The following is a 20243-nucleotide window of genomic DNA, read 5'->3' on the forward strand; positions in this document are numbered from 1 at the left end:
AACCAAAATGAAAAAAAATTCAAGTGACAAGTTTACACTAAAAATGTTTCCATTTTTCATAGGCAACTTCTAAGTGAAATGTCATGTGAAAAATTGAAAAAAAATTGTAATTTGGAAATTTTTGCTGGAAAAAACCCTGGGTTTTGACCAGCTGTAGAATCAGGTTGGTGAGGTTAGTGGTCTACATGGAGAAATGGTCATCACTAAGACTAAGATTTTGTCATTGTTATTTTTAGTAAAAGTCACGGACAGGTCATGGGCAATAAACAAAAATTCACGGAAGGTGTGACCTGTCTGTGACTTTTACTGCTGTGGCTTCATGGTTTCCCCGCCACCATGGTGGCTGGGAGCTGTGGGGTTCCCCCTCTCTCCGTAGCAGCTAGAAGCTGCAGGGTGACCGTATTTTCCAAAGAAAAAATGGGATACCCCCAGCTGCTTGCCTGAGGCATCCCGCTCCCCCCGTCACTGGAACCCTGAGGAGGGCCCCCTCAGGAGTCTGTCACCTGTTGCTGGAACCTTGCAGGGAGCCCCTTGTCGCCTGTCACTGCTGTTGCCTGTCTCTGGAACCCTGCCAGGGCCCCACTGGCTGCCAGCACCAGTCCCATAGCCCCAGGGGCTGAAGAAAAGAATGGACATTAGCAGGGCCAGCTCCAGTGTTTTTGCCACCCCAAGCAGCGAAAAAAAAATTTAAAAAATTAAAGCCGTGATTGGTGGCAGCTCTACCACCGCCGCTTCGTTCTTCGGTGGCAATTCGGTAGTAGTTCCTTCTGTCCGAGAGGGACTGAGGAAGTCAGGGATTCCGTTACTTCCATGACCTCTGTGACATAAACATAGCCTAGTTGTTACCCTCTATTTTTCTGTTGGCCTGCCAGCTGAAAAGGCCTTTGGCCATCTTCATTTTGTCCCTTCTGCAGTAACAACCACATCATTAGTGCTTAGGCCCTGATGTAATGAAGCATGTAAGCACATGTCTAAGTCCCATTGACTTCAATAGCATGTGCTCAAATACTATGCTCAGGGGCTTTACAAATACATAATAAAATAATAAGACATACAGTATGCTACCCTATTGTTATGGATATTCCATCAAAGAGAGAAAGACTAGAACACAGAAATAGGAGCTTAAAGATTGCTAAGGTTATTTTTTTGTTGTGTTAAACCCACAAACTGTATTGGTTTAATACTTTCTATTTTCTGCAAAATAAACAATATTTTCATGTAAGCAAAAGATGCAATGAAGATCCATGAGTGGGGAAGTCCTTGGTAAAAAGATGTCTTTGTCTTCCTAAAAAGAAGAGACAGGTTGATAGAAAGCACATTTCTTATATTTGCTTAGGAAGTAATGCGTACAAAGATTTTTCTGGATGGCTGGAAAGACCCACCTTGTCCTGTCATAGGGAGAAGCTTGACTATTCAGTCCTGAAGTAGACAACATAACAGTGAAGCCAATGGAAATGATGCCTACATAAAGGACTAAAGATTTACCCCTAGAGCAAAGTAACACCAAAACACTTCTTGTTACATTTTCAAAACGCTAATAAAGGGCCTGATCGAAAACCTATTGAAGTCAATAGAAAGACTCCCATAGACTTAAATGGGTTTTGGATCAGATCTAAAGAGTACACAGAAGGTCCAGTGATGGTTTTGTTCCAAGCACCTCACTCCTTTGCAACAGTCTTGCCCTTTACTCCATTAGCAAGGGATCTCTGTCTGAGCAAACCCCAATACATTTTAAAGGCATGTCCCTGCTCTCCTTACATAGGCCAAACTCCATTCTAAATCAAAGATTCATAGAATCTAAGGCCAGAAGGGATTCTAAGGCACAGGCCATAGGACTTCCCTGAATTCATTCCTGTTTGAACTAGGTCATCTCTTTTATAAAAACATCCAAACAGCAAAGTCAATGAAGGTTTTGCCTGTGTAAAGTATACAGGGAGAAGTGCTGAAATAGTTACTGGACATAAAGAAAACCAAGCACAGCAGAAAGCAATGCAAGCAAAGATCACAAATAAAGGCAGAAGACCCTTTTATTTCGCATAGACAAAATGCAAAGAGTGTCTCATTAAATTATTTTAAAAAAAAGAAAAGAAAAACCAAAAGCAAATTGATCCCCCCCACACTCCACTGACAGCACTCATCCTAATTAACAACAAAACAAAAAGATCGATCAAGGACCCATTTTCTAATTAAAAAAAAGTGTGCAAACATGACAAAAGACTTTTTGATTTCCCAGATCAATGTCCCTGTTAAATTCACAAATAGGGTGATTTGTTTTCCTTCTTTTTAATCTTGTGTGATGGAACTTCCAGTTAAAATGTTTTATTTAGTCCCCATGCACTTTGTAGAAAATCAGTAAAAACACAAAAGCTTGTGAAGATCAGAAAACTGGACTTCTTTTACCCAAAAATTCAGATGTCCAGTCAGATGAAGCTCACACTCAGACAGAAAAAAAGCAGGAGAGTCTTTGCACTGTCTGTAGTTTGCATTTTTTTTCAAATATTTTGGCAATCTTCTTTAATTATAAATATTGGAATTCAATAAAAAAGGTAGCTTTGATTGGTTTTTTTAATTGTAAGTATTTACAGCCACTGTCCAGCCATGCTCTCTTTGTTATACCAGGGTGTAAGATTTTGCGTAGGGATTGTTTCCTTTCAAGTGGCCCCGGGAGTCCAGCAGGGATTCTTGGGAGCTGCTCATTTTAGCTGCCTGTCCTAGCTCAGCCCCTTCTCGCTGAGGTAATGTTGCCACGGCACCAGGTTGCCATGACTGTACTTCTCTCGTGGAGGATGTTTCCATAGGTATCGGCTCCAGAACTGTGGGACGCTTCAAGGTTCGGCTTTTCTGAGGTTCCAAGCAGGCTTGGCCCAAACCCAGGTCTCTGCTAGTGCCTGAAACTCCTCGGTTCAACAAAAAGTCCATTCTAAGATACGGTGGCAAATGCATGAGGTCACCTGTGAAGAAAAATTTGAAAAGACACCTCTTAGTTATCTTCATGCAATTCAGTAAAACTGCCTATTTGGCTGATATAGACTCAAGCATTTAGGCATCCATTTAATCTGATTTCAAAACAAGACTTCCCTGACCCAGTCAGAATGTTCATAACACAAAGGCAATGAAGCTGGTCAAAATGTATTTTATTTTGTATGAAAAAAAATTGAAGGACTTTTTTCATAATTTATTGTTAAAGACCAAAAAAATAAATAAATTTGTTTTTGGTTGTCAAAAACTGGAAGGCTTTGGCCATTGAACTTTGAAAAATATTGGTTTGGTTTTTAGTGACCTCCCCTCCTCTCCCCAAATTTTGACTAAAGGCTCCATCTAGCACAAAAATAATTAATTATATAACATCTGGATGAAATAACACTAGGTTACAAATTTAAACACACCAAACTCAAAATATAAAAAAGTGAGGTCCCTTATAGTAATATCAATGTGCCCTCTTTGCACAGCCTGTATGTCTTATGACATCCATCTCTGGTCCGCAACACAACACCATCTGAGTGGTAGAGAAGTTCTATCATCCCTGTTGTACAGATGGGGAACTGAGGCACAGAGACTAAATCTGTGGTAGAGCAGGGTATTGAATCTGGATCTCCAAATTACCGAGGTTAGTGGCCAACACACTGCAGCATGCGTCTTCCTTTCCTTATGGTTGCCATTTAACTACACACACATTCACTTATTAGCATACACATTAAAAGAGCAACACAGGGATACAAAATACAACACATGAACAATTAACACTGTTCAGTTAACACTACTATGAACCCTCAATTTTTTCATCTCTTGACTTTTGAGCATTTATAATTGTAGCCAATAATGCTACACTGACGGGGCTAGAGGATTTATGATTGCACAAATCCTCCCATCATTTTTTGCAGGCAAGGGGCGTCATACAGAGCTAGGGAACCCACTCCCACTGTTGAATTGGAATAGCCTCTTTGGAGCTGCTCTGTGGTCACTGTGCACCACGTGGGGAAGATGATGTAGGGTATCCTTGTTCTTATGTATGCATCTGCCCATCTGCTAGCCCTGCTACACAAACCAGTTTAATTTAATCTAATATTGTCTTATTCTTTCATAGACTCACTTGCAAAAATTCAAGGAGACCAGAAAAAAGAAACAAATTTAAAGCATGTCTCCTTCCAAAAAGCTTTGATATTGAAGATGCATCCATGGGTGATGATGGTGGGAAATACCTTCAGATCTGGGTGCTTAGTATAGCAGGATAATGACAATTCATCTTTTTTGGGCCTCCACTCCCATCCACAGCCACATAACTGAAGATCTCTACACTGTACCTCACCGGGTTCCAGAGTCTGGGCTCCAGCCCAAGCCCTAATGACTACACTGTAATTAAACAGCTTCCTAGCCCAAGCCCCATGAGCCTGAATCAACTGGTGCGGGTCAGCCACAGGTGTCTAACTGCTGTGCAGACATACCCTAAAAGGGGATGAGAGTTCTCAGAAGCTTATAGCTTTCTATTACAATGCAACAGCAACCACTTCCAGCATCCCATGATTTAGATAAATTGGAGAACAGCATTTTCACATGTCAGAGTACTCCTGTAAATGGATAGAATTCCCTTCAGGGTTATATGTAAAATTACACCCATATTTATAAAATGAATGCATGCCAAATGTTTTAAGTAAAAGTCCTTTCTAGCACAAATAATAGTACATACACCTGAACTGCTAGAAATGGCAGAAATACAGGCCGGTTTATATCAGTATCATAAACAGCAGAGAACTTCTTGATACCATGTTGCAGAGAGAGTTTGATGTGGACACAGTGGCAAAATGAGAACACATGCATGGAATTAAGCAACAGGCTGCAACTTTTATTAAACTTTAACACAAGGGAGGGGCGCTACCTGCCAATCATCCTTACTCTCCTATCCCAGACATTTAGTTGGTTCCAGGACTCCTTACCATATGACCCTTAACATGAGATGGCTCTCCTCAGTCTACCCCCCAAGACTCAGCTCTTTCTCTCAGTCCTAGCACCTTCCCTCTGTGAAGTGGATAGAGGGTGCAGCAGGGTGGGGACCGCAGCCTGCAAAGGCCACAAGGTCTCACCCTATCACATGAGCCCAAGGCCCATCACCAAAATCACAGGTCTTTTACCTCTGGGAACTGTTCATTTTATTCGCTTACCCACACTGGAAACCGGCCACAAGTTGAGCTGGATAAACAACTACATCCAAGTACCTCATTTAGGTAGTAAGCATGATCCTACTTAACCCATGGTGGCTTGAAAATGCTGCGAGAAAGGCAAAAATCTCACTGGTCTTCTGCCAAATGGCACATGGGAGAAAAAAATCCTTCCTGACCCCCTAAACAGGTAATTGGCTAGCCCTGAAGCATCTGTCAGGCTGGGTTCACATTCCTAGTTCGGGTGGGTAGGGTGGGCTGCTGGAATAGAGCTGAATAAGGCTCCACATGGCCCCTGCACTGGACTAAATTCTGGGAAGTGGGGAATGCTGGCCAAGAAGCACCCCTCTCCTTGAGCTGGCCAATGGGTGCCAAAGACTCCCATGGGAGGAGCTACATATTGTGCCTTGGCAAGTTCCTCCCTCCCTTTCTACTGGGACTGTCCCCCTTTCACTGCTGGCCCGGTCAATTGATGCAGGTGGGTGGGATTTTTGACTAATCAAACTGAAAGTTGCCCAATACTTTAAAATAAAGCAGATTCTTTACCTTGTCCTAAAAGTAAAGGCAATGTTATTGTTATCTAAAAATAGCTTCTAATCTAGCTTCTAATGTATTCATGATTTAAAGTCCAGGACAGAAAAATTGCTGAGAAGTTATATTTGGACAGAATCACAGTTTATTCCTGTGGATCTCCTGCAGGCACTGTCTGGCACCATATGTTTTATTCTAGTTACATTTCTAATACAGATGTACAGTACACGGTATTTAGCCCCCACATAGTAGGATGTAGTGCACGTCTCAGGATTCAGCTGACATACTGCAGCATCATTTATACAAGAGCAGGAAAAAGAGTGTGTGCCAGTAATCATATGGTTACCACTTGGAAGATGAAAGGCAAATTGTCAAGGGCCTAATAATTACTACTTTACACTTCTCTGATACCTCACCCCAGAGGAGTTTACATGAACACGAGCCACTTTAACTACTGCAGGACTGCAGCCACCACAAGGGTGAAGTGCACCAGTACACAGCTACACTGCTCAGCTGGTAAGGACAGGAAGTGAACGACAGTGTATGCAACTGAAATGGGAGGAAGAATTATGGTAGATGGTATGTAATTACCTATACAGGCCTGTGGGATTCACACGTTTATGCTTGCAAACGTTTTGAGGTTAGGTTATTAGCCATCAGGACCTGGGTTTTATGTTGCATCTGAACAATGACACACTCAGCAGCACAGAGCCCTTTAACACCATGTTGGAACATTGGTTCCATATGCTTCAGGGAACAAGCGCCATCTACTGTACTGAATCACCAAAACAATTTTTGCAAAAACGGCTTTTTCCCTGGAGATCACTCTCATCATAGTAATGATTTTAGCGCACCTAACTCCTACGATCCACAGTGCAAGATGATACAGCTGTACCACTTCATTAAGAATAGCATGGAACTGGTCATGTCTTAAATATGCCATACAAACTGGCCATTTATACCCATTGCAGCTTGCACTATATGTTCCACAATATACTTTATGTAACAGTAACAAACTCAGAGTGAAATCCAGATCTTGGATTATTGGCAGGCCCTACTCTCATATTAAGTATGCATTTCAATCACTTACCACTTTGCTGCTTCCTGAGACTAGTGGATTAAATATGGATTGTAAAAAAGAAAAGTGTTTAACTTCATATAGCTGAAGTTTTACTTTCAAGATGCTGGATAAAAAACAATATATATACACACATTTGAGAGCTTTCTGTACTATATGAAAGAAAAAGGTTTCTCTGAATCCACTTCTGCTAAGAAAGTCTTTGATCTTTACAAACAATATGCAGTAATTTTTATAGTAATTTGCATATGAAGGGGTGCACAATTTTAACAGGATTGTATTAATACATCACAAACTAAGAAGTGCACTAGATACAACCTAGATGGAGCTACTATAAGGTGGGTGCATAACTGGTTGGAAAATTGTTCCTAGAGAGTAGTTATCAGAGATTCACAGTCATGATGGAAGTCATAATGAGCGGGGTCCCACAGGGATTGGTTCTGGGTCCGGTTCTGTTCAATATCTTCATCAATGATTTAAATAATGGCATAGAGAGTACACTCATAAAGTCTGCAGATGATACCAAGTGAGGAGGGGTTGCAAGTGCTTTGGAGGACAGGATTATGATTCAAAATGATCTGGACAAACTGGAGAAAAGGTCTGAAGTAAATAGGATGAAATGCAATAAGGACAAATGCAAAGTACTCCACTTAGGAAGGAACAATCAGTTGCACACATACAAAATAGGAAATGAATGCCTAGGAAGGAGTACTGTGGAAAGGGATCTGGGGGTCATAGTGGATCACAAGCTAAGTATGAGTTAACAGTGTAACGCTGTTGCAAAAAAAGCAAACATCATTCTGGGATGTATTAGCAGGAGAATTGTAAGCAAGACACGAGAAGAAATTCTTTCGCTCTTCTCTGCGCTGATTAGGCCTCAACTGGAGTATTGCGTCCAGTTCTGAGTGCCACATTTCAGAAAAGATGTGGACAAATTGTAGAAAGTCCAGAGAAGAGCAACAAAAATGATTAAAGGTCTAGAAAACATGACCTATGAGGGAAGATTGAAAAAACTGGGTGTGTTTAGTCTGGAGAGAAGACTGAGAGGGGACGTGATAACAGTTTTCAAGTACATAAAAGGTTGTTACAAAGAGGAGGGAGAAAAATTGTTTTTCTTAACCTCTGAGGACAGGACAAGAAGCAATGGGCTTAAATTGCAGCAAGGGCTGTTTAAGTTGGACATTAGGAAAATCTTTCTAACTGTTAGAGTGGTTAAGTACTGGAATAAATTGCCTAGGGAGGTGGTGGAATCTTCATCATTGGGGATTTTTAAGAGCAGGTTAGACAAACACCTGTCAGGGATGGTCTAGATAATACTTAGTCCTGCCACGAGTGCAGGGGACTGGACTAGATGACTTCTCGAGGTCCCTTCCAGTTCTATGATTCTCCAAAATCCACTAACAAAGTATGTCATCTTATCTTGGATTTACCCTGAACACTAGCTATTTTGTGTGATGTGCACATTTTCATATTGTAATGAAGCAGTAGTTTTTGTAACAAGAAAGAAGCATAATTCCCTGCAACTTCTAAGATAAACAGATGATTAAAAGTGTTGAAAAAGAAAACTTTCAAGAATCTAACATCCCCCTTACTCCCCTTGTTAGGACTGGAGCCATATCACGGCATGAAAAAAGTCTTTGATTTGTTAGAACTAATATTTCTGACTGAAAAACAGTCTTTGAAATATGACCACAGGGGTCCACTTTAGCTTCCTAGATCAAGGGTGAGGATATTTTAAGAAGATTAAAAAGGATGGGAGAGCCATGGCTACAGAAATAACATAGCAAGATTTCATTTCTCATATTTCTGGATACATTGGTATATTTGTTGTCGGTTTGTTCCTACTCTGCCAAAGTTGAATTCAGTTGAATGTCAAAATTTTCAGGCAAAGCATTATGAGGTTTTAAGATGGTTCATTGCCTTTGATGCTCTAATTACCTCTTTTCAGTGCTGTGTGTGCCTTATTAGCAAAGAAAGCAAACCTTTCAACTGCGTAAGCACTGCAAATGAATACATTTAATAATTTATGCATTTAGGCTTAATTAGTACAAAAGCCATTCAGAATCTACAGCTTTCTGATGGGTTTAAAAATAAGAGATATACTGTCTGTGGAAAAATGGAGTATGTACATCAATTCTAATCATCCATTCAAATATGAGCCCAGCAATTTAATTGAGCATTGACTTTGTCCTTCCTTCTGAGTGGCCAAACCTCTACAGCAGTTGAAACAGTTCATACAGTTCATGTTATGAAGTGATATCTTCTAGAAAATTAAAATAACCAAATACTGTGACTTCCATACATGCATTTATCATTTATAATATCTTTTTCCCAGAAAAGGAATGTTTCCTAAGGCTGTGACTGCACTGCAAAATAGGTGTGTTTTTACATTGAGAAAGCAAACGATGGAAAATCCTAGCTAAGATGAGTAATTGTTAACTTCATGCAGCTAAGGGAGGTCAGATCCAGGCTGGGGGACATAGGGCTGACCTTGACTGGCTACAATGAGATAAAAACTACTTATGCTTTTCCTCCACTAGGATTTTAAGTGAGATAGCTATTTTGATCCAAACCAAACAACCAATTAACTCAAACCCAAACCAAGCCCACATCTTTTAACCTGTGAAGACATAGCCTAAGTATCCTTCAAACTTCAGAAAGTTTCGCCACCTTTTTTTTAAACTCTTCCACACAAGCCAAGGATCTGAGCCATGCTCATTACGGGAGTCTTGTAGGCTGTAAAAAGATACTCTTACCAGTTCGGTATGCAGTATCTGTGTGGTGTGTCTAATAGTTCGTGACTTTGCCAAATCAAAACCAATTTTCACCTGAACGCCCCAAAGTATTTCTCCTCAATGACGACCATTTTCCTGACAAATTTCAACATTCTATTCCCACCTCTTGAGGTATGAAATGGGTTCAAACAAAGTGGGCAAGATTTTGAATAATCAAAAAGGCTTTTCATTCTCAAATATGGCTAAACAGTTTTCACTCAAACATTAAAAAAAATTTCAGCTTGGCTAATCGCAGGCTAGGAAACATCAGTTTGAAAGAGACATTTCAGAAAGTTACAAGTGGCTGAAAATTGGGTGTCAGGAAATTCTTAGGTAGCCTTAAATAGGGTTGTTGTCTCAATCTAGCTGTAATACTTCTTACAATTGTTGCTGTCAGTATTTTGAAATGAGATCTTGCGCCCACATTGACCGTTTTATGCTGCACTGAACCAAAAGAGTTGTCTGTGTTGCATTACAATAATTTCCATAGCAACAGGCTATGGAGTTATAATAATCACAAAGAATAAGTGAAGCTATGAGAAAGAAAAAGCCTCTATTCAAACACAAACCTCTTAGGATTAGATAGTGCTCATGTTTTACTCAACTGAGTAGGGCAGTAAGAAGGATCACCCTTGTGCCTCCTTGCTTGGCCTACACAGATCTTGGGTTTGAATCTGATGGAGAGCACATCTCTTGCTTTGTGAATGCTAGCCCCAGAGAGAAACTCTGCTCTGCTTCCTCCCCTTCTTACTCACTGGCAGTCACTGGCCAGCCATCAGGGGGAAATAAGCTCTAGCCTTTCAAGAGCTAAAATTACTTATTCTCTTTCACAGGAAGAGGGAATCACCTGTTCCTGGCAAATAGAAATTACGTCATCCCTTACTAAGCACTGAGTCTCAGGGTATGTCTACACTGCAGCTGGGAGGTGTGATACCCTGCACAGACATACATTACACCTAAAATCCGCAGTTGCATAGGTTAGCTGCCCAAGTACAATCCCACCTAACCCCTTAGGTACATAGTTGGGCAGCTAGCCTGAGACACCACCTGTGTCACCGTGGTCACACTGCTATTTTTAGCGTGCGAGCTTGAGCAGAGCGAGTGTGAATCGGTCTCCCTGTGCTGGGAATTACACCTCCCAGCTGCTGTGTGGACTTACCCACAGGCTCAATTTAGCCCTTAAAGAAAATGAAAAGGAAAAAGATTAGAAAAATATTCACCCAATATTTTTTAAATGTTCACTTTTTTCAAGACTGCTCCAGTATGCAAGTCCCTCTAAGCGAAAAACAGGGAATGAACACAGCCAGGGTGTTTTAAATTAATATACTAATGTGGAAAACTCAACAGAGGGCAGAGTGATCAAACAGGACTCCACTGTGTGCTGAAGACTAGTTGAAAAGGAACTGAAATTTTCCCATGCAAATTAGTGACTGCTCAACTGAATAGAGCCCTCAACTAGCTCTCAACCAAATGGAGCCCTCCAGTAGCAATGAGCTATGGAAACCTACATTCTTTTGGGCACTTCAAAGCACATTGGATAACCTCTAGGTCCTCTAAGAAAACAGGCAGGGTGACTGAACAACAGATGAAACAATCTTTCAACTTTAATAGGAAGCTTTTCAGAACATATGCTTTGTAGCAGCCTCAGAGCTCTCTCTGGTTGCTGAATCCCTTAGAGTAGCCTAAGCCAGAAGAGGAAGTGTAACCGCATGCTTTATACCACAGCATTTGACTTTCTCCAGAAGAGGGAAAGAGAACCAGTGGGGAGGAGACATGGATCTTAGTTGGATGGTCTGTGCAGAGAGCCAGGCAGGATAACTCAATTAGAAAGAGCCAGAAACTTCCAGAACAGATTGTGGTAGTTACTAGGCATGCTCAATAACTGTTCTGAGGCTGTATAGGAAATTTTCATTGAGGGCCACTTACCTGGCAGGTTATACCCTAGTAGCCCTCTGGGAGTAGAGCCAATCAGAGCCTTATGGACTCAGTGACTGATTGGCACAGGACCAAGAAATGTGACTGCAGTGAGGGCTGGGTCCCAATCCCTGTACTACTTTGGATACATTTCTGTTGCACCAGCAACTGTGAGAACCAATCAGCTATTAACCCAAGGGCTGGAATGCCACTAGCTGTGGAGATCCCCAGGCTGTTTGTTTGCTGACAGGGCTCTGAAGTGCTTGAAAGGACTGAGGTGCTGCCAATCTCCTCCAGCTCTGAAGACTACAGGTGACACACGCTATATACTATGGTCACACTATAAAGACTGAGAAACCATCTCCAAGAGGAGATCAGCGGGGAATGTGTCTTGATGTGTGTGCTGAAGTATAGCAAGTGTTATGACAAAACCTTATATTTGAATCTTTGTAACAGAAACAAAGGGGGATAATACTTAGTCCTGTCAGGAGTTCAGGGGACTGGACTAGATGACCTCTCAAGGTCCCTTCCAGTCTTATGATTCTATGAGTCTATGAAAAGTCTGTGTAAGGAACACCAATAGCTTTACTGTGTAATAGCTTTTGTTTAAAAGTTATTCATAGTATTCCCAATACCATTTACAATGTTTGATACTATTAATGATGTGTTTAGTGTGCATTAAATATTTATGTACGATATGCTCTCTTTGAAATTGACTGGGACCTATTAACATCTATTTACTAAGGTTTTACGTAGAACACCCCTGAGGTTTAACTTGGTGTATTGCTTTTCAAAAAGTCCTGAAAAGACAAAATGCTGGCTTGTGCTCCAGCAAAGAGTCAAGCTCAGGTGCAGGAAGAAGGAGACTGCATAGTTATAAAAACTATTGCTTGAGTTATCCGCTGCCTCCCCTATTACAGAAGGACTGGGCCTAGCCTATTCACTCCTTTTTCTACCCCACACACTAACATAGAGCTATCATAGAACTATTATCTAGCCTGAGTTGGAAAGTGTTCGTCAAAGGAGTGGCTCTATTATTGACTAGCCATGTAGCCGGGAGAAAAAAGGAAGTGGAAGTGTAACTCGTTCTCTGATTGGCCAGAAACCTAGCTGTGAAAGCACTCACTAGTTCTCAGCTTGGTTTGAATCCCTTCAACTAGAGCTCAAATGCCTATGAAAACACCTCAAAGGGCTCAACTTTTGGCATATTTAAATGAGTTAAAGGGTTAATTTTGAATGGGATCCAATAGGGATACTCAATTTTTGATGCATTTTAGTAGTTTGCTAACTTGCAGCTAGGTGACTGTCAGCTTCTCTTTTTCATATGGGTAACCACCATGACAGTAGAGCCCATGCCATTCCATATTTAGAGTTTCTCACAGAGATGGAGATAGGGGTTTTAATAGTTCACAGATGGCACTAAAAAAACAAAAACAAAAATAACCCCAACCCAAGATGAAAACATGGACCTATGCCTGTAAGCACATAATGTAAAAGAAATAAAATCTCTATGCTACACTCCACTAGTGAGACACTCATTAGGAGATATCCAGAACTTCCCTGTAATATTTACTATATCTAGACTGGGATATTAAAACTCCTTTTGTTCCCCTCATGGCTGCATTTTATACTCGGGAAAGGAATTATATTTATGAAATCATTGTAGAGCTATATATCTATGCACACCTATATACTTAACTGCTTCTTGCAAGCTGCTGATGTTTGCGTGTTCACAAAAGCTTTTCCCCCCTAGTTTTTTGAATAATTAGCAGTTAAGTTTCACGCAATGAAACAAACCCACCTGCTGTTGACTCCATTCATCATTGTTCAGCTACTCATTTATAATCATAATCCAAATATCCACCGGGGGATGAGTAATGCTATAGTTTAGTGGCCAGAACCTCAGTTTGTGTAAACTGGCATAGCTACATTGATTTCAGTGAGACTAAACTGATTTACACTTGGTGAGGACCTGACCCTCAGTGATCAAAAATGAAAATTCCATCTCATATGGAAAATTTTAAAAGAATGTAACTTACTAAGATACTTAGGCTTAAGCCTTCTAATTCCTAAAACAGGTTCTTAATCAATGAGTGTCTTAAACAAAACCGCTACCACTATAATTGAACTGAGAACATACATTTGTATTAAATCAATGAAACATACTTAAACAATGCACCTATTAATTGGATACTAGCAGGCATAGACATTTCTAGTTTGAAGCCTCTAATAAAACAGTAAAAGAAGTACTTTTCTTCTCCTTACTGTTGCAAGCAGAAGTGGGACTGACTTACAGCACTAGACTTTAAAAACTTGTCAGTTGCCTCATACTTAAGTAAGCATTTGTATTTAGACAATCTTAGCACAACATCTTCAGTATCCAAGGTATTTGCTACAGTAGAAAGTACAAGGGAACATTGCAAAATCTTTGCAGTAATTTTAGTTATATGTATCAGGCAAAACTGGTACATCTTTAAGGGCAGCCACTGTGCTGCTGGCACTGGCACTAAGAATGAATGAACTCCAGATACCATAATGGAAGTACAGAATCCTTTGGATCCCACAGCTGGTGGGTGGGAGTCCAGGTTTTGACAATACCAGCACAGATGCAGATCTGAGGCTTTTCTAGTTCAATATGAATGCAGCAGCAAGATTGTAAAAACGACCTCTCTGGTTAAATCAACATTTTTGGCTCATCAGCCAAACTGCTTCATGTTTTTAAGGGCACTTAGAAACAATGATCTCCAGTCCATGAGGCAATAGAGAAAACATACTAAAGTTATCACTCAGTTATGCATGGTTAGTAACACTAGTGTTTAACAATGACTGGATGAACTGAATGAAAATTCTTTAAATATGCACCATCTCATAGAGTTGCCACTTTCAAGAACCTGGTACACCTCACAGTATATTCCTGGGATATTTTAGGATATTCAACTGGCAAATATAACCCGATTCAAAGCCCAATGAGGTCAATGAGAGTTATTCTATTGATTTCAATAGGCTTTGGATCAGGCCCTGCTGTTGAAATCCATGATTAAATCTGACATAAACCTTGTCTACATACAAAATACAAGTTGATATAGTCACATTGTTCAGGGGTGTGAAAAATCCACATCCCCTGAGCAACACAGTTATGCCACCCCAACCCTTAATGTAGATGCAGCTAGGTTGATGGAAGAATGCTTTCATTAACCAAGCTACTATTGCTTGGGGAGGTAGCGTTCCTACTCCAACAGAAAAACACATTCTTTCAGTGTAGGCTGCATCTACACTATGTGACTATGTCAGTGTAGACATGGCCCTAGAAATCCTATGAAAAAAAGCTCAAAGTTAGGCTTTCAATCTCTACTAATAACAATAGTAGGAAGATCTGGAAGCAGCAATCAGAATCAAAGGCTGTTGCTGATATATAACATCCCTGAAGTGATGCTCAGAGCACAGGTAGTGTAACTGGGTCTCATTATGCAAAGCAATGGAAGTAATTTGAGTGGTGATGACAGAGTGCATTGAGTAATTCTTGCTAATTTATCAACTGGGGCCAGAAATCCAGATTTTCTTACTTAAATTAAGAACTTTCTAGCTGCTGACACCAAAGGTTGAACACATAAAAATATGTATATATTAAATGTTACCATCTGAAGAAGCCTTCACACTGAGAAAAAATGCAGTTATGATAAGGCTATGCTGTTAAATTGATTACCTGCACATACAATGACACTTGTTACCTTGCACATTATGGTCTGACAAAAGCATGATCATGTTCTTGCAGGTAATCACAAACTAACACTTCCAGCTGCCAACATTTTAGATATGTTGTAAATCTAAAATTGTAATAAGGTCCCCTGACATAATGGAAAGAAACAGAACCTCAGGTATGAGCTAGTTGTGACAGGGACACCTGTAACTGACCACAGCATCTTATGGCACAGCTGGATCATTTACTGTTTCTATGGAAACAATTGTTTCTGGTTACTCTGGGATTGCCTTGACATGGCATATAAAAATTACACAGCATTTCACAAAACCAGCAAGATGAAATGTTTCACTCACTATTCATTAAAACGATGCTTCTTAGGTCAATTTAGGTCCAAAATTAAGGTTTTGTAAATCCAAAGTTTAAAAAAATATCAGATGAATAGAATTGTTTTCACAAACTACTGTTTTCATTAAAATAAAACAAATATTTTTAATTTGGATTTGAACATTCCCTTGTAGTAGTGTTTGCAATCTAAACATTTCAGCAATGGGCTAGAGCATCGACTGAAAACAAACTATAAATTTAACCCCTGCTTTAAGTATAAAACTTTGCCTTCCCTATGGAGTTGCATCCATTACCTCCATGGTATAAAAGACACTGGGCTGTTTAATTTTATTTTCAGCTGAGAGAAATACAAAGAAAGTCAACAATCCGAATTAGTAATGAAAAATAAAGATTTTTATAAATCTTTCATTTTTAATCATTTAAGTTGTTGCTAATAAAGAAGGACATTTGTGTTCTTTTATACATACGCATGATATAGAAAAACACGGGATTTTTTTAACCTGACAGAAAGTGAAAGAGAAAACAAACTACACTGTAAACTAAAGCAGTCTAAAATAAGTACTTGTGAAAAACCAGTTATAAACTTTCAAATGAGAAGAATGAAAATGAAGCACCAATTGAGAACAAGATGAAAACAGATCACAGTTCTGCCGTTTGACACTGTTACTGGAATCCGTGAGGAACTGGACTCTAATTCTGTTTTCTTCCGTGAGCTTTACTGATTCATATATAGTAGCTGCAGAACCAAGCTACAACTCCTGTACGCCCATTGAACTGAATATAATGTTCAGGTCTATCATACTCTGTTTAAACTGAAATGTTCACGCTAAAGCTAGCTGGAAAACAGGATTAGATCAAAAGAGCTGCAAGATTTAAGCATTAAAATCACTTCAGTATAGTTTCCAGTTTGATACAAAACCAGTACAGTCACTGATCTAACACTGTTCTAGTTCAATATTAATGCAGCAGCCAGGTTATACAAATTGTAAAAATGAACCTCATTCTGTAAACCAATTAAGGAAATGACACAAGCCAGTGATTTAAACTCTGTAATGAGTCTCTATTAAATGCAGAATTAAGTGGTTTGCAGAACATTAGCTTATCAAGGCTCAAAGATGGCTAAACCCCTGATATCCCAAGAAAGAAAAGCTGAGAGAAGATGTTGAAAATTTCTCTTTTCATCACTGATGTGCTGCCCCTGTGACAAGATGCAGACTGCATGGATCTGAATTTTGAAGAGGCCCTCCTGGTTTACCAACAGCACAATAAAACATAAATAATTATCCCAAGCATAGAGAAAAACATAATAAAATAAGATGTTAGATGCCATTCCTGCAAAGTTGATCCAAGGGAGTAACTTCAGAATCAGGAGATGTGTAAGGGTTCTGCCACACAGTACACATTAGGGGACTTGCTAGTGAAGATTAAAAAAACATAGTAAAAATCTATGCACAAACATTCCACCTGCTCCATTGTTTTCCTGCCTGCTTTGATTAGCCTTATCCATCCAGTTTTCTCAGCACTGGTCCTGGGTCCATTTAACTCTTTTATAGAGTCAAGTCGATGATTTGAATCAGTCTTGGAACTGCTTCCAGCAAACAAAACCTTGACTGAAAATATTTTCTATTGCATGTTAAGTCACATGATGCAAATATTCAACTGAAAAAGCATCCCCCTCCATCTGGTCACCCCATCTCAAAAAGAATATAGTAGAACTGGAAAAGTTACAGAAAAGGGCAACAAAAGTCATTAGGGGCATGGATCAGCTTCCTTATGAAGAGAGATTAAAAAGACTGAGACTGTTCAGTTTAGAAAAGAGAAAACTAAGGGGGGATAGGATAGAGGTCTATAAAATCATGACTGGTGTGGAAAAAGTGAATAGGGAAGTGTTATTTATCCCTCCACATAACACATGAACCAGTGGTCAGCCAATGAAATTAATAGGCAGCAGGTTTAAAATAAACATAAGGAAGTACTTCTTCATGCAACACCCAGTCAACCTGTAGAACTCATTGCCAGGGGATGTTATGAAAGCCAAAAGTATAACTGAGTTCAAAAAGGAATTAGATAAGTTCATGGAGGATAGGTCCATCAATGGCTATTGGCCAAAATGGTCAGGGATGCACTCCCATGCTCCAGGTGACCCTAAACCTCTGACTGCCTGAAGCTGGCACTGGACAACAAGGGACAACACTAGATAGTTGTCCTGTTCTGTTCATTCCCTCTGAAGCATCTGGCACCAGTCACGGTTGGAAGACAGGATACTAGGCTAGACTGGCCATTGATCTGACACAATATGGACATTCTTACATTCTTATATCATCCATTTCACTCTTTTTAGTCAGAATCCTGGAACAGCTGCTGAATGTCCTCTTGCAACATTTGTGCAGGTTGAGAAGCATAGAGTTAGTATTGCAAATCCAAGGATATTAAATAAGCACTGTAAAGGACTGGGTAATGCTCCCTAGGATATCTCTAGCAGCTACTGAATGTTGATGGTAACTGGAGAGGGAATCCAGGTCCCTTCACCAAATAGAAAGGATGGGCCTGATTCTCCATTGCTTTACACCTCATGCAGTCATTCACATTTCTGCAAATTCTCTCACTTAGCCTAAGTGCGAGTGATTATCAGGTATAAGGAAATGGAGAATTTGGCCCAATTTTTGATGAAAAATGGAGTGACCATATAAGTGCAAATTTTTCACATAGAGTTCAAAAAAGCAGGAAGAAACTCAATGTTATTCCAACCAGTTTAATCAACTCTATAGACTTGTCACTATAAAGAGTAATCTCAAATCACACAACCTGCAACTACACGATTTATCAAACAGCATACAGGTTTCAGTTTAGATGTGAACTTAAACCAAAACTCCAGATTCAAACACACTGAATCTTTAAGGAAATTCAGTTTTAGTTCTGGAAACAGACTTTGCAGCTTGGACTCACCTCTAGTTTCAACCACTGCAGAAATACAAGAGAGAGAAAAAAAGGGACATAAAACATTCATTTTCTCAGGTCAATGCTATTCTTGAGTCAAGCCTCACAGTCATTAATAAATCTCCAATGGCTGAGTTCATATCAGGTTCAGGTACTGCTGCCAGCCACTTTTCAGTAGAAATTGAGTTTCAAAATAGATTTCCCCTCCATGTTGCACTCTAATCTTTGGCAGGTAGAAAACTGAACCCCAGCTTCAGCATCATTCAATTCATCACATACCAGTTCACATCTCTTTTGTCTGAGTTGCAGGGCTAATGTTTGAAAAGAAAGAATGAACCCTTTGAACTTTATTACTGCATACTTCATTTTTTCCCCTCATTGCACTGAGTAGCTTATTTTTATCCATACTGAACGAGTCTGGAAAATAAGATTTGTGCCCAGGCCACTCTCTTAACTTTCACCTCCTGCTTGGGATCATAAAGCAGCACTCCACATGCAGCAACTAATCTTCAACATCTGCTTGAGGGGCTTTATGAGTAATTATTTCATAGAAGTGATTGCATTCTGCATCTCATGGGCTTGTCCTCACTTAGAAATTTTGCTGCTTTAACTATGCTGCTATACTTAATGTGGCAAAACCCACTGGCATAGATGCAGTTATAGTGGTATAGCTTACTGTGGTTTGGTAAGTGGAATAAGATATACTGATATAAGATGCAGTTATACTAATATAACTGCATCTTCACTGGGGCTTTTACTGGCAAAGTTAAGTTTCCAAAAGAATCATTTCCCTAACTAACATCGTTATGCCAGAGTAAACCAGACCTCAGTCTTCTGGTAGGCACGTCTAGCATTGAATAAATTAGAAACTAAAGACCTTATAAAAGTTGTTATTGATAAAGGGCATATAAGAGAATTCTTGGACAATGTAAGCGTATTTAAATCAGAGGATCTGGATAACATGCATACTAAAAGCTATATTGGGAGCAGTTCTTCACATGGCTACACAAAGGATAGAGGACAGCCAGGATTCCATCCCTCAGACAGCCTTCACTGGGTGCTGTGGGGACCGCTGGGACTTTATGCCTGACATAATCCTCATGGAGCAAGTTACCAAGGAGGGGTGGGGAGTAGGCAGAGCCATAATTCCTCCCCCCACAAATGACACTAAATCTATTTCATGTTATTATGACTTCTGTTGATGAGGCTATTACAAGATTTAAAATGATAATAACAGAAATGTATTTTTAATAAACTCCATGACTGGTATGTTTATTGAAGTTGGAATAATTGTTGTGATAACTCAATTTTGTGTTAATATTTTCAAAGCAGAAAATAGCAACATTATGAGAAAACTTCAATTATGTCATGGGGTTTGCTACTCACTACTGTGACACCTCCCTGTGGCCGTACCTGGGGATTATCTCTCAACCAGTCTGATGCACCCTCCTTCAGTTCTTGCTCCCCCCCTCTCTTGAATCAACTGCTCCCTTTTCATGGCTTGGCCTCCGGCTAGGTCACTATTGTTTTCCCCTTCCAGGGTATCCAAGTCCCACTGGACGATCTGTTTCAGGCAGTCGTCTGTTCCACTGGCCGGACTATGCCAATTCCCCAGGGGCTGGTAGGGGAACCCAGTCCTGCCTTCTGCTCTGGGTTCCTGCCTAGGGATCCTATGTCTAGCAACCATGGTCTAAGCAATCCTAAACCCTGCCACTTTTTCTCTGGGCTCTTTCCTTTCTCTGTCTTCTGGCCCATGCCTGAGTTACCACTGGAACCTCCGCCATTCACTGCGGCTACTTCACCCTCTCTTG

The 20243-nt window shown here is 40.1% G+C and overlaps 1 protein-coding gene across 1 annotated transcript in view; it reads right to left on the reverse strand.

Moving 5' to 3' along the window:
- Window positions 1–2117: 2117 nt before the first annotated feature.
- DSCAM (DS cell adhesion molecule) overlaps window positions 2118–20243 on the reverse strand; it is a 644197-nt gene continuing 626071 nt past the window's right edge. The window contains exon 33 of the mRNA XM_045002507.1: window positions 2118–2951. Coding sequence (XP_044858442.1) covers window positions 2611–2951 — 341 coding nt within the window. The 3' untranslated portion in view covers window positions 2118–2610. The remainder of the gene's footprint in view (window positions 2952–20243) is intronic.

This window comes from Mauremys mutica, chromosome 1 (genome assembly GCF_020497125.1).
Source record: "Mauremys mutica isolate MM-2020 ecotype Southern chromosome 1, ASM2049712v1, whole genome shotgun sequence".
NCBI classification, from domain to species: Eukaryota; Metazoa; Chordata; order Testudines; family Geoemydidae; genus Mauremys; species Mauremys mutica.